At 41.3% G+C, this 12772-nt stretch overlaps 1 protein-coding gene across 1 annotated transcript in view; it reads left to right on the top strand.

Annotated features, from left to right (window-relative positions):
• The window catches only part of LOC128784711 (pinopsin-like), a 73964-nt gene that overhangs the window by 14175 nt on the left and 47017 nt on the right, over positions 1–12772 (top strand). The window contains exon 2 of the mRNA XM_053936546.1: positions 12291–12616. Coding sequence (XP_053792521.1) covers positions 12291–12616 — 326 coding nt within the window. The remainder of the gene's footprint in view (positions 1–12290; positions 12617–12772) is intronic.

The following is a 12772-nucleotide window of genomic DNA, read 5'->3' as shown; positions in this document are numbered from 1 at the left end:
AAAAATTCAGCAAAGGAGGGGGAAAGAAAGTGGAAAAACCTGAGATATTGTGTTCCTGTTAAAAGTAATACATGCTGTCTGTATTGAAGATACCACCAAACTCTAAGGAAAGGGTATGTTGTACAAAGGATGAAACATAGAAATGACCACTGAGAAAAAAACAAGAAAGATTTATTGAACAGGATCAGTAATGCTCATTTTCATATTTATCCCAGCAGCATTGGATCCAACAGAGATTTCTCAGTGCAATGTTAAACTGTGACTCCCATTAGAGTTAAACAGGAAGATGATTCTTTGGAGAAGGGAATGATTGCCTGTTCTAATGGACTCATGATTCCAAGTCATCTTAGCAAAAGAGAACAGATAATTGCAGGCATTAGATAAATGGCAATTGGTGGATTTATTTCTATTCAAAGTGAATGGTTGATATCTGAGGTAGCTTGTATTTGGAAAATGGTTGTAACTGCTAACGTTCAACAAATGATTGTGGGAAATATTTTCTCGATTTCAAATAAGTAGAAATGCTTTTAATGCATTAAAAATCAAAAGAAAATTGTGCTCTGGTCACTAAAATGTGACAGCAACTAGAATAAGAGTCACCAAATTAAAGAATATTTGATTTTTTTACCATTTAGTCTATGTTTCTCATATAAATATTTAATAGGCATATCCAAATAAAGCAAATAGTGTTTTGGAAGCACACCCCATTCTCAGCTGCTTCTGTCAGTTTTTGAGGTATCCATCCACTCCTCTGTAGTTCATATCATTTATATTAGCCCTGAACTTATCAGTTATTATATTCACATTGTGGGTTTGCTATATCATGAAAAGTTCTGCTGTGATTTCTTTATTCACTGAACTTCAGGCAAGTCAGGCTACTACTGGTTGGTTGTCCACCAAGACCAGACCTCACTTTGAGTCCATTCATCTTAACTTTGAAATATCTTCTAGGTTCAGTGGGCTTTCTTTTTAGCTTTGGAAAGGTTTGGGGTCTTCTGCCAAAATCAGTTGGATGCAGGCTCATTAAATATGTATCTCTTTTTTTTTTTGTTGTTTGTTTTGTTTTGTTTTGTTTTGGACAGAAAAGGAAAAAGTGAAAAAATAGTGAAAATTCTGGAGGTTTAGTGAAGGAGCAGTAGCCATATATGTCTGCCACTCTCCAAACCTGTTTGAACCCTTTCTGAATATTAATTTCTATTTCTTATCTCAAAAAAATGGAAAAAAGCCCCTAACACAAACCGCCCCAACAAAAACTAAAACCTTTGATAATAATATTTTGTGAAATCCCATATTCACAATCTCTCATGTCTGTCTCTCAAATTTGCTCATTTTATGGTACCTTCCCATTAGCCCTATTGGTAACAAAAGTTGCTGTCTAACTTAACTATGTTCTATCAATTCAACTGAGTTTGTTTCATTCCAGGCTGCCTACCCCAGATTTTGCAAACCAATTAACATTTTCGCTGCCACTTTTTGGCAATTCCAGTATAATGGAAAAAGAAATGTAACCTGCAGAACCTCACTGGAAACCACATATGACATAGATTTTTCCTGAGCCATGAAATGAGACTCAGAGCTAGAAGGCAAAATGGAATTTTATTTTTTATTTAAACAATTAAAAAGTTTTGTTCTTTTTTTCCTCTGTGGTGCTGTGACTTAGGAGTTTTTCATATTTCACTAAAGTGCATATGTGTCCTGGTTTAGGGCAAATTCGGAAGGAAACCTCCCAAGAGGTCCCTCTAGAAAGCAAATTCAAGCAGCCCCTCCCCGCACTGGTTCTGGAGACATAAATCTCCTTCAATAAAAGTGGGAAAAACTGTTGATTTAACAAGCAAAGCATTCACAAACATGAGAAAATGAGTAATATTAAATAATGGAACCTCTCGTTGTTCTGAAGAGATGGCAAATTCAAAGAGAGTACTTTTGTAGTTCAGAGTCTTTGTTGTGGGTGTGTCCTTGGCTTTCTCAATCTCTCTGGGGCTCGGGTCCAGTGTCCTGGCCGCAGTGCAGCTTGGGGGGCCCCTGGACGATAGTCCTGGTGTTCCTGGGATGAACAATGGCTGAACACTTCCAAGAAAACCTTCTGGCCTCAGCTAACGAGAGAAAAAGCAGCGAAAACAGCAAAGGAAAACTCCCCATTTGTATGCAGAGCAGAGAACTCCGGGAGCACTGCTTATCTCTATGTTTTGAATACAGCCCCCCAAAAAATTCCACCGCTTTTCCTTCTCCCTGCCTTCACTCTCAGATCTAGTTTTAAAGGTGCAGAATTTATTAGTGGTCTAAACAGACATTATAATATTCTTACCTCCTCACTTGCAAAGAAATCTCTGATGGCAGCAGCTACTGGAGTGAGTACCACTGTATTTTTGTGGAAGAAATATATTGATTTTAATGGACGCAGAGCCCGATAGTTCTACTTATCAGTATTAACATTAATAGGTATAAAAAAATGGAAACACGGGTGATGATAGAATGGATTACTCTTACAAAGTCTCTGATGCTGTGGCAGTTGTTAGGTAAGATACTTCCCCCCAGAGCAACAAAATTGCTCCTGAAGAATAAGCAACCATTAGAAAAAGACTTTCTTTTTTTTTACATCTTGCTGCTTCTAAACCTCTCTTGTGAATACTAGACCTGCAAATCGTATTTCATGTGTAGTCCCTGGCAGATGATACTAAGATATGTTTTCAGAAAGACTTCTTAAGGAGATACAGAAGTACAAATATGTTGGAAATGCCATGACTTTTAAGTTGCTTAATTTTTTAATGTTTTATTTTCATGTGTGGAGTGTTTTATTTCTGTAGAGAACTATCAGAAATGCTTTCATTTATATTCAGGAAGGTTATTTCCCTTGAAAACAGTACTGAGTCACTGATCAAATTAGTTTTGTATAACTCAATAACATATTTATGTAATACCATTCAGTAGCACAACTTGTAATTAAGCTCAAAACTTGAGGTATTAAGAGGCTTCATTTGAAGAGAGCTTTTTTTTACTGCTTTTCTTTTGCGTTTAAGTCCTTGGGCAAGCACAAAGAAAGATGTCATCCAGAAGAAACAGCAGAAGAATACCTCAGCACAGGATTCCCCAATATTCCCAACTTGGGGTGTATCTCCATCTTACCTACTCCATCTTATTGTGCCACAGAGCTTTTTAGCATATTCTCCAGCTAATGGAACAGAAGATTTAGCAGCTGAAAAATGAGGGACTAGAAAGAAGGGAACATAGCTATGTTAGGATGCAAAACATTTCTGAGAGACCTACCTGTTGCTCCTGTTAGGTATTTATCAGCACAGCATTTGTAAGTGGAGACCAGAGCATGCCTCTTCCACGTCTACCAATGTCCTTCTGGCACGGTGCTCTTCCTTGCTTGCTGCCTCTCCAAGCTCACTGTTCACCACTGCACAGTGGCCTGACTTCAAAAGGAAAGGTGCAACTTTTGGTGGGTCCCAGCCTGCCAGCTGCTGGTTCACTCTCCTCTTGCACTTCCAGCTGCATGATGTTCTTCCCAGGTGTCCTGGCTGTGGAGAGGGGACACAGCTCAGCGGTGTTTGGATGTGGCCAGGTTGCTATTCCATAACATACACATTATCACTGCAGGCATGGTTTTGGGGGAAAGAAAAGGTGAGTGAGAAAAATGAAAAAGAAAGAGAAAAATGACACCCCAGAAGTGTGTCATTTTGTCTCACTTTTCACTGAGGGGATTGCTGGGATCAGCTGTGTGGACCCTGTCCTCTGGCACCACTGCCTGTCTCCTTCCCAGTTCCTCCAAGTCATGGCTTGGAGACATGGTTCTGAAAAAGGGGCAGCCTTGGCTCTAAGACACTGGGCTGAAAAGCAGCACTGGTGCCGGAAGCATCTGTGGGAAACAGAGGGGTGGAGGGGAGCCTGGTCCCAGCCAAGCTGAGCCGAAAGGAGCAGAACGAACAACTCCTTGTGTGCAAAGCACCTTCTCTTTTTGTATACCTATGTTATTAACATTGCTGCTATTACTGTGCTTTTCTTGTTCCATTGCTACTTGCTTTCAATAAATTATCTCAGCCTATAGTCCCTGTCTTTGTCCTCTCTTGCCAGAACGGTGGGGGGAAGAGGAGTGGCTTATTTCAAGATTCATTTCTGGCTGGTGTTAAATCACCACACCAGGATATTAGGTGAAAGCTGCCCCCTAGGAGTGGGTATTACATGCACACATATATATAAATGGAGTCTTGTGAATGCTCCATTGTTTTCTCTTCATTCAGCAACACATTTAAGCAGCAATGGTAGGAGTTGCTGTTGGTTAACCTCTGCCACTGGCAGGCCCCTCTGCAGTAATTAGAGGATCATGTAGATGGCATGTGGGAACTTAGTATCACTTACTATCCCCTTGATTCCCCCTCTGCATTTTGTACTGGCAGATGGTCAGATGCACCCCAGGGGTGCTCAGCTTGCACCACCCTGCAATGGGGCTGAGCAGCAGAACAGCCAGGTACACCCTGATTCCATGCCTTGTACCAGGCTCTCTGCTGCATTTTGCCCTGTCTCTGTCTCAGGAGCTAAGTTTGGGCTGAATGTGGGCTGCAGTGGTACTGGGGCATGTATGGACTTGCTGTGGGGGTGCTGTAGTGGTTTTTGCTTCACTAATCTGAGTTTTCCAGACAATGCACCAATTAGTGTAGTGGGTTTAGTGCTGGCCAAATGCCAGCGGACCCACTAGGACCCACTAGAATTATTTACTCATTTCCTGCTGTGAGATATGGGTTAGGAGGAGGGCAAAACAAGTTCAAAACTTTAAATGGTGTAAAGAAAACTTTATTAACAGAGCTAAAAAAAAATAGAAATCAGAATAAACCTTCAGAACTCTTCTACTCCCCCACACACCCTCTTTTCTTTCCCATTGACAACATAAATAGACAGAACCTAGAACTTGCAGTCAGTTTACCACCTCTAGGATAGTCTTTCTTCAGTTTACTTAGGGAGGGGAGTCTCTCTTGCCATGCCACAGAGCCTTTGCCACAAGAAACAGTTCTCTCATGGCTTCAATGTCACAGAAAATCAGCCGCCCAGGAAAGGAAAAAATCTGTTCGCAGTGTTAAAGCCCCTCCCATGCCTTGCAGCTTTCCCACAGCTGCTTTCATGGGCCATGTCAAGTTATTGGGGTGCTATTTTAAGGATAAGTTGTTCTAGCATAAAAACAAAAGTTCTCTTCTTTTATCTCTAGGAACACAGGATTTCTTCTTGTGTCCCTGGGGCACTGTTTCTCATCTGTCTCATCTCTCTCTGTTCAACTTCTCATTGAAATCACAGCTACTGCAACATCTATTTATTTCAAGACTGGTTCTTCTGCTCACAGCTGTAGTTAGAACACTACATCCCCTCAATGCATTCCATGAATTACTGGGAAAAACAAAGTCTGATATACCAAATATATCTTCACCATAGCCTTACAAAAGAAGTTCAGCCCAAGACTAAGGTATCTCCTGAATCCCATCTAGCATTTCACTCCTTCTTCACTGACCTCAGTGTCCCATGTTATTTCCTCTACATGTCTTCACCCTTTCCTTTTCCTGATTCAGGTGGGAATTGGTGTTCATAAGTTTGTTTGTTCTCGAGCTTTATCAATTGAAACAGTTCTTACAGAGTTCTGCAGCGTTTAAAGGTTGATCTCATCCAAGCCCTGCAATAAAGGAATCACTGTGTCTTTTGCTGCCAATCCTGTGGTCCCTGCTGGCACCTTGCAAGCCACGCTGGCTGCTGGTGCCACCCCACACTTTTCTTTCATGTGGGGTGCTGGAAAAAAAGAAAAAAAAACCTGCTGCCACTGCTTTTGTCCTTCTGTCAGCAGCATAGCTGGCTAAAAGCAGCTAAGCAAACGAAGTCTATTGCAAGTCATGCCGAGATAGCCACAGCTGCACAGTGCTGCTGCACTTGTGGCGATTTTGGCCACTCAATCCCGGCAGTGTGGCCACTGCTGGACCAGGCCGGTGGTGGCCACTCCTGACCCTGGCTGCTCCTGGCCTTGGGGCTGCCTGCAGTGCTGGTACCGGAATAAACAAAGTGCACTTGCGAACCATGCTGAGATAGCTGCGGCCGCGCGCCGCTGCCCCAGCCGTGCGATTTCAGCTGAGCAACCCCAGCCGCGTGGCTGCTCCCAGTCTCGGGGCCACCCTCAGCACCGGCCGTGCGGCCACTCCCTGTGCTGCTCCTGGCTGCATGGCTGCTCACAGCATTGGCATAGTCCCAGTGGCATGGCCTGGCATGGCGGCAGCAGAAATCTCAGCTGAGCCATGCACTGACCTGGCCATGCAGGGCCGGCCTGGCCAGCGCCACAGCAGAGCCCAGGCAGGCCCTGCCAGGCCAGTGCCCAGTTACCTGCTCAAAGGCTGGAAGCCAGAGAGCTTTTGCCCAGGCTTTGTTCACTTTTAAATGTGCTTTTCCACAGAGGCGTGTTCAACTCTTTTAAGTGATTTAACCAGGCGTCAATCTTCAAAACTAGCCAGGTGATCAGCTCTGCCAGGTCCCCACAGGGAACCATCCCTGCAACCTGTGGACTTTGTCCCCCATCTGAGAGCCAGACTTCATTAAACCACAGCAGTTACTGAGATCGGTACAGAGGATGCAGGGAGGGAAAGGTGCTGCAAAGGCCTGAAGACAGCACAGCAGAAGAGTGAAAAGAGCTTGTGCAGGTAACAGAGAATTCTGTTTCCAGCAGTAAAAGGTATTGACTCAGCCAAGCCTGAAGGATTGTGTGCTGCTAATAACAGAGTATTATTACTTGTGGGTGGAGGATCCTGCACCCACCAAGAGGAGCACGACCTCAAGGAAATGCCAACAGGGAGCAGCAGTCTTGCCTCAGACATACAAGATTTGTACGGGCAGGATTTGTGAGCAATGATGGGTTTCATGACAGTGGACTCCTGAAGTGCGTAAAAGCTCTTTCCAAAACTCCATTTGTTGCCAGGGAGGTACATATAAGCAAGGGTTTTTATGAACTGATATCTGGAGTCTCTTGTTCTCTCTGTTGCACAAAAGAAATTCTAGAGAAGACCTCTTAAGCACAGACCCTGTGGGTGTGAGATTGTGAGTGAATGAAAACTGTAAGACAATGCCTGTGAGTGGGTAAAATCAACCTTCATGGGAGTTGGGTGTGGGAAATCTATAGTGGATTTTTGCAAGCCCTTGGATTTAGTTTTTTGTCCATTAATTTCTTGTTGAAGAAGGTGCTATTGTATCGCTTCATTCTCAGTCTGCCTAAGGTTACCCATGTTTTCTTTTCATTGCCCCTGATCCTTGATAACTGGAACATAGTGCAGGTTATCCCTTTCAACATACAATCAGGACTGCTCCAGGAAGCCCCAGGACTCTAACCATGATATAGTCTAATGACCTGCAGGCTATTTAAGAGGGCAAATATATCTAAGTTAGTAGTCAAAATGTTGATCCAGTGTAGGCTGAATTCCTGGGATTCTCAGCTTTTCATAGCCTCCAGACCATGGATGAGCTGCATCCCCTTTCCAATTACTACATCACTGAGCAGCATAAACCATCAAAAATGAATAAGAAAATGTAACGCTTTTAGCTAGAACCCATGGGAACAAAGTGTAATGATTTGCAGTGTCTTTCACAGCATACTCTCTGCTATGCTGCCAGGGAGAAATGTACAGATCCTTAAATAAAAGTAAATAATAGATAATGTCTCAGATTATAGCCCTATAAATAGATGTCTGTCCTGGTTTATGACTTGAAATTTAATTTCTTGTACTCTACTCACTGCACCTAATTGCTGTGTAGCAAGGTTTATGCTCCACACCCAGCTACTCTCAAAGTCACTTATTTCCATGGTTAACTTTTGAATAATTATCTATTCCTGTAATGCAATCTGCATACAGGAATTTATGACATTTTTCAGTACTGTTCAGTGAGAATCTCATTTTTGTTCCTATATATGCATGAAATTTTGGGGGAGCAAATTACATTTCTCACTGTGATTGAGTCCTGTGGAGTTATTTGTCTAGGTACCAGCTTGAGGCTCTAAATATTTGTTGGAAGCAAATTCCATTTAGATTTGCAATTTGTGAACCTAATTTTGTTGCAGTTGTAGAAAAAAAATACTCATTTGAAATTAATATACACAGTCTACACAGTCATAAATGTTACTACTCAATAAGAATGAAATATTGGCATGAAGAATTATAATTATTTTCTTCCTTTTATAACTTGCATTAATTTTTTTAATTTGTTTTTTTGGTAATTAAGGCTGTGGAGATTGTACTCAAGTCTTTTCTTCAGAGATAATTCTAAAGTATTTAATTGCTTTTTGTTTTTAAGCTGAGATTCTCACTAGTTCCTCCTACTGCAACAGATAATGCATGAAATAGAATACCAGATAACTGCAAGATTTCTAACAAAGGTCACAACAGTTAAATGCACCAGGCATTAAGAAAACTCTGTATGCAAAGCTAGGAGGCATAATGAAAACTGGGAGGCTTTATTCCACTTTAGCCAAAAGAGATTACAAGAAGGACATGAGGAAAGGCTGTGGAAACTACAAGCCTGTTAGTCTAAAATCAGTACCTGGAAAAATTATGGAAAGGATGACACTGGGTGCTAAAGAAGAGCATGTAAAGGACAAGGCAATCAGCAGTTTTTTGCAGCTCATTCACTGCAAGCTGACAGGTCATGTACACCTGATCTTCATATTTTATTTCCAACTATTGTTAAATTAAGTACTGAACAAAAAACCTGCTTTTGCCTTTTTTATGAAATAATGCTGTTTCAGTCCAACACATGAGTATCTATCATAATTGATGAAAGGATAGTGGTGTATTTCTAGAATTCAGTTATTGAACTAATAAAAGAGTAAGATTAAAAAACCTGTTTGGTTGGGGTTTTTTGTTAATTAAAATGGTGAAGATATTCGTAGCAACCAGGGACACTGGAGCTGCTCTGTCCCAACATTGCAACAAGGTTACTCTTGATGTGGTTTGTTTTTGATCAGTCTTGGCTTCTGTGTTAAGGTGAAATGCCCTCCATCAGCAAGGTTAGATGGAGATGTAGTGTTGGGGCACATCTTGTGACTTTGTGTTCACTGCCCAATGTCACACAAAGTAAACAGAAAGGGTTACAGTGGCCTCTGTTGTTCCTGCTTCTTCCTCACCTGGGTGTTTTAATTACTCGCAGCCAATTCAACCAAATGTATCTCACTGTTGAAAAAAGCTACTTGCACTTGTTCATTTTTTATTTGATTTTGGATTTGAATTTATATTTTTATCTTTCAAAGCACTAGTTCTTTCAAAGTAATTCTAATTTTTCTGAAAAGTTAGCTGGATTTACTAAGTTTGAACCATATAAAGAATGTTGAATTCTTTTATCCCTTATGAACTGCCTCTTCAGTGTACTCATTTTCCCTTGTCTTGAAAGTAATAGAATTCATTGTGTAGTGGTATTAAAAAGTTCAAACCTTGAAGTCTTACTGTACCAAACTCAAAAATAATGGAATTTTTTTCCTGAAATGTTGTGGTCTGGGATTCCATAAATTACCATTTTTGTCCTACAGAGAAAAGTGTAGTTTGTGTCATGTCAATGGGACTCATGGTGAGTGAAGATGAATTGGCTCCTGCCAAGATGTGCAATTAAATGTCATGAATTTTCTTCTGTATAGAGAAGAAAATTATTTTCTACAATTTAAGGCAACTTTTTGTCTGATTGCTAATATTTGATTTATTCTTGACTGACATCACCATGATCTTAATTTAATATCTGAACATTAATTCTGTGCTGGTGTAAGACAGAACTTTTCTGCATCTGAAAACAAGTAATCCTGCATTCATGGTCAGTTGTCTTCAGAGCCACACCATAGAGCCATCCATCGTAAATACCAGTGTGAGAAAAGCTAAGCATCTGCCTTTGGCAAGAGGTGAAGATAAGAGGAAGTGTAAATGATGCCATAAATCATGACAATACACACCAGTGGAAGCTGCTGGGCAGTAGCACAGCCACGGGGATGATCGGGCAAAGCTGGCAGCCAGGCTGGACCTGAGAGCCCAAAGGTGAAAGCAGAAATCCAGGCCCTGAGCTAGGGAAATCTGAACATCCTGTCTGGGTTTTCTAGGCAGCCCCACACATGCAGGAATGTAGGATATGCTCAACAAAAGTACAGCTTACTTGCTATATCATCAAAGTAGGGAAAATGCAGTTTCAATTGCCATGAGAGGTACAGCAAGAACAATAGATCCTTGCTGTAGAGCACTCAGCTGGGAAGGGAGAGATTTCTTGTTCCTGAGACAGTTTTCTAATAGTCCATGATTTTCTAATCTAAAGTACAGAAATAGATCTGTAACACCTGACAGAGGCCTAAGTTTCAAATATAAAATCTGGATTTTTGCTTTAGGTGCCTACATGAGCTAAATGTTTTTGATAGAGAGGAGCTCTTTAGTCAAGCAGATAAAAACATGGAAAGTGGCAAGACTAAGAAAGTGAAGATAATTAAGTGTGGGCTGGGAGCATGAAGAGAGTAGTAGATTCTTTGCTTTCAAGTCCAAGGGCTTTCAAGAGCAGTGTTATGTAGGAAATTAGATTAGGTGAGGGATGATGAGAAATTCTCCCCTGTCTCTAAAGTAGCCTAGCCTTAAAGCAAGTTTATAAGTCAGCTGAATTTAGTGGAGCTGTTACAGCTATAAATGTATCTCCTCTTTAGGACTGACTTCTCAGTAATGTACGGAAAATAATTTAGTAGACTCTTGTAAAAAGAAAGACATTTTCTTCTTCAAAAGTTGCCTTTTCCTCACACCCTTTTGCTTTCTTTCCCCCTGAGAAATAAGGCAACCTATTTCAGCAAGCAGTGCTTGCATTTCCCATGGGTCCTTTGCCTACCCAGCTCTGCGCTAAGTAATTGCAAATTGTCAGGATGACAGAAATAGCTGTGCCTGCATCCAGTTAACTCTGAAATGAGTCACTGAATTGTAAGGAAAAGTGGAGCAAAATTCTGTGCCTGGGGAGAATATCCCACTGTGCCCTGTGTGGGTCTGTGTGTGGGTTTTTTTCCCAGGTAAAGGATAGAGTAGTGCTATTCCCAAGGGAAGTCTCTGACTCACCTCTATTCCATGCCTGGGAAGGAGCTATAGGAGAAGCTGACAGTTAAATGTAGAAAAAGGATTACAGCTATGGATTCCCCTGAAGAACACCTTTTCTTTTAACCCATTTGCTGGGAGTAGGTACCACTCAAAAGCAGAGAATTTTAGCAGGCTATGTATCTCAGTGCTACTGTGTAGTTGGCTGTTGCTAATAGCAAAGATTAAGAAAAAACTCACGGAAAGAGCTGGACTGACATTGATCTATTCAGGTTTTTCTTACAGGACCCAAAGGAAGGGGACTGGAAAGCATTGGAAAATATTGTTTTAAAGCTCTTCAAACAAGTTCCTTCTGTCATAAATCCTGGAAGTTGTATCCAGTGTTGTGTCACCAAGAATTTCAAGGAAGCTGCAAGGAGAACAAAGCCATAGGAAATAACAAAACCCTCTCCATTGAGTTGTGACTAACAACCTACCATGGAAAACGATACAGTTTTGAAGAGGGGGTTGGGTCCCAAACCTTGAAAAAGGGAATGGAAATATCCTACGACCCAAATTTTAAAGCCTTCCTCTGCAAGATGTAATGGGTTTATGACCCATAGGTATATGACCTAGGGCTTAATATGAACCAAAATCACGTTTAAACCTGATTGTGTAATATACATGTAAATAAAGTTGTAATTTACCATATCCCAGTCATGATGTGATTGTATGCTTTTTTCATATATGAGTGGTCAGAACTGAAGGTTCATCTAACTGATGGGGAGAGCAAAAGAAGCAAAAGCTTCTTTCACTTTGGGGCTCCCTGTCTTGAATATATGGTGCCTTTTTTTTCTTTTTTTTTTTTTTTTTTGCCTGTAAAAGTCAATACGCTATTTGAAAATGCTCATGGATTTTAAAAATTGAGTAGTTCTTATTAAGGGAATCTTTCACCATTTTATTAGCTCATATAGAAAATGGATTTCCCCTGAGTAATACTAAAACAGATAAAGCTGAAAACCTGACTAGAAGATGAATATCTGTCAAGTATAAAAATCTTCCAATGTAAGAGAAATCTGAGTTAAACAAAATTTGACAAGATGAACAGAACAACCAGGAGCAGTGAGGATTAATGCATAGAGAATAATGGAAATAGTTTTCACTGTTGCTTCAAATGATAACCAAAAATCATCTGCCTACTTGGGATTTGGAATACATGCAAAATAATGGAAGTAAGCATTTTTATTGCTTGGTTTATTGCAGGCGTTGTGTCCCTGATCTCCCTGGCTGTGCTGTCCTACGAGCGCTACAGCACTCTCACCCTGTGCCACAAGCGCAGCGATGATTTCCGCAAGGCTCTGCTGGCAGTTGGTGGTTCTTGGATTTATTCCTTGGTCTGGACCGTGCCACCTCTGCTTGGTTGGAGCAGTTATGCGGTAGAAGGCGCAGGCACAAGCTGTTCAGTACGCTGGTCCTCAGAGTCAGCTGAGTCCACGTCCTACATCGTCTGTCTCTTCATCTTCTGCTTGGTTGTCCCCGTGATGGTCATGATGTACTGCTACGGGCGCCTCCTGTACGCTGTCAAACAGGTAAGCAGCTGCCTGCTCTCATAGTGCAGACTGCTCTCAGGCATGTTCTGCATTTCTATTTCATCAAATTTGGAAGTTTTGATGGTAGAGAGAAAATCAGCAAGCCAAAATGAAATTGGAAAGACCACAGAAATCCTCAAGGAAGGAGCATGAGGT

This window comes from Vidua chalybeata, chromosome 2, assembly GCF_026979565.1.
Source record: "Vidua chalybeata isolate OUT-0048 chromosome 2, bVidCha1 merged haplotype, whole genome shotgun sequence".
Lineage (NCBI taxonomy): Eukaryota > Metazoa > Chordata > Aves > Passeriformes > Viduidae > Vidua > Vidua chalybeata.
The sequence above is the reverse complement of the archived record's forward strand: the minus strand, read 5'-3'. Positions and strand labels throughout refer to the sequence as shown.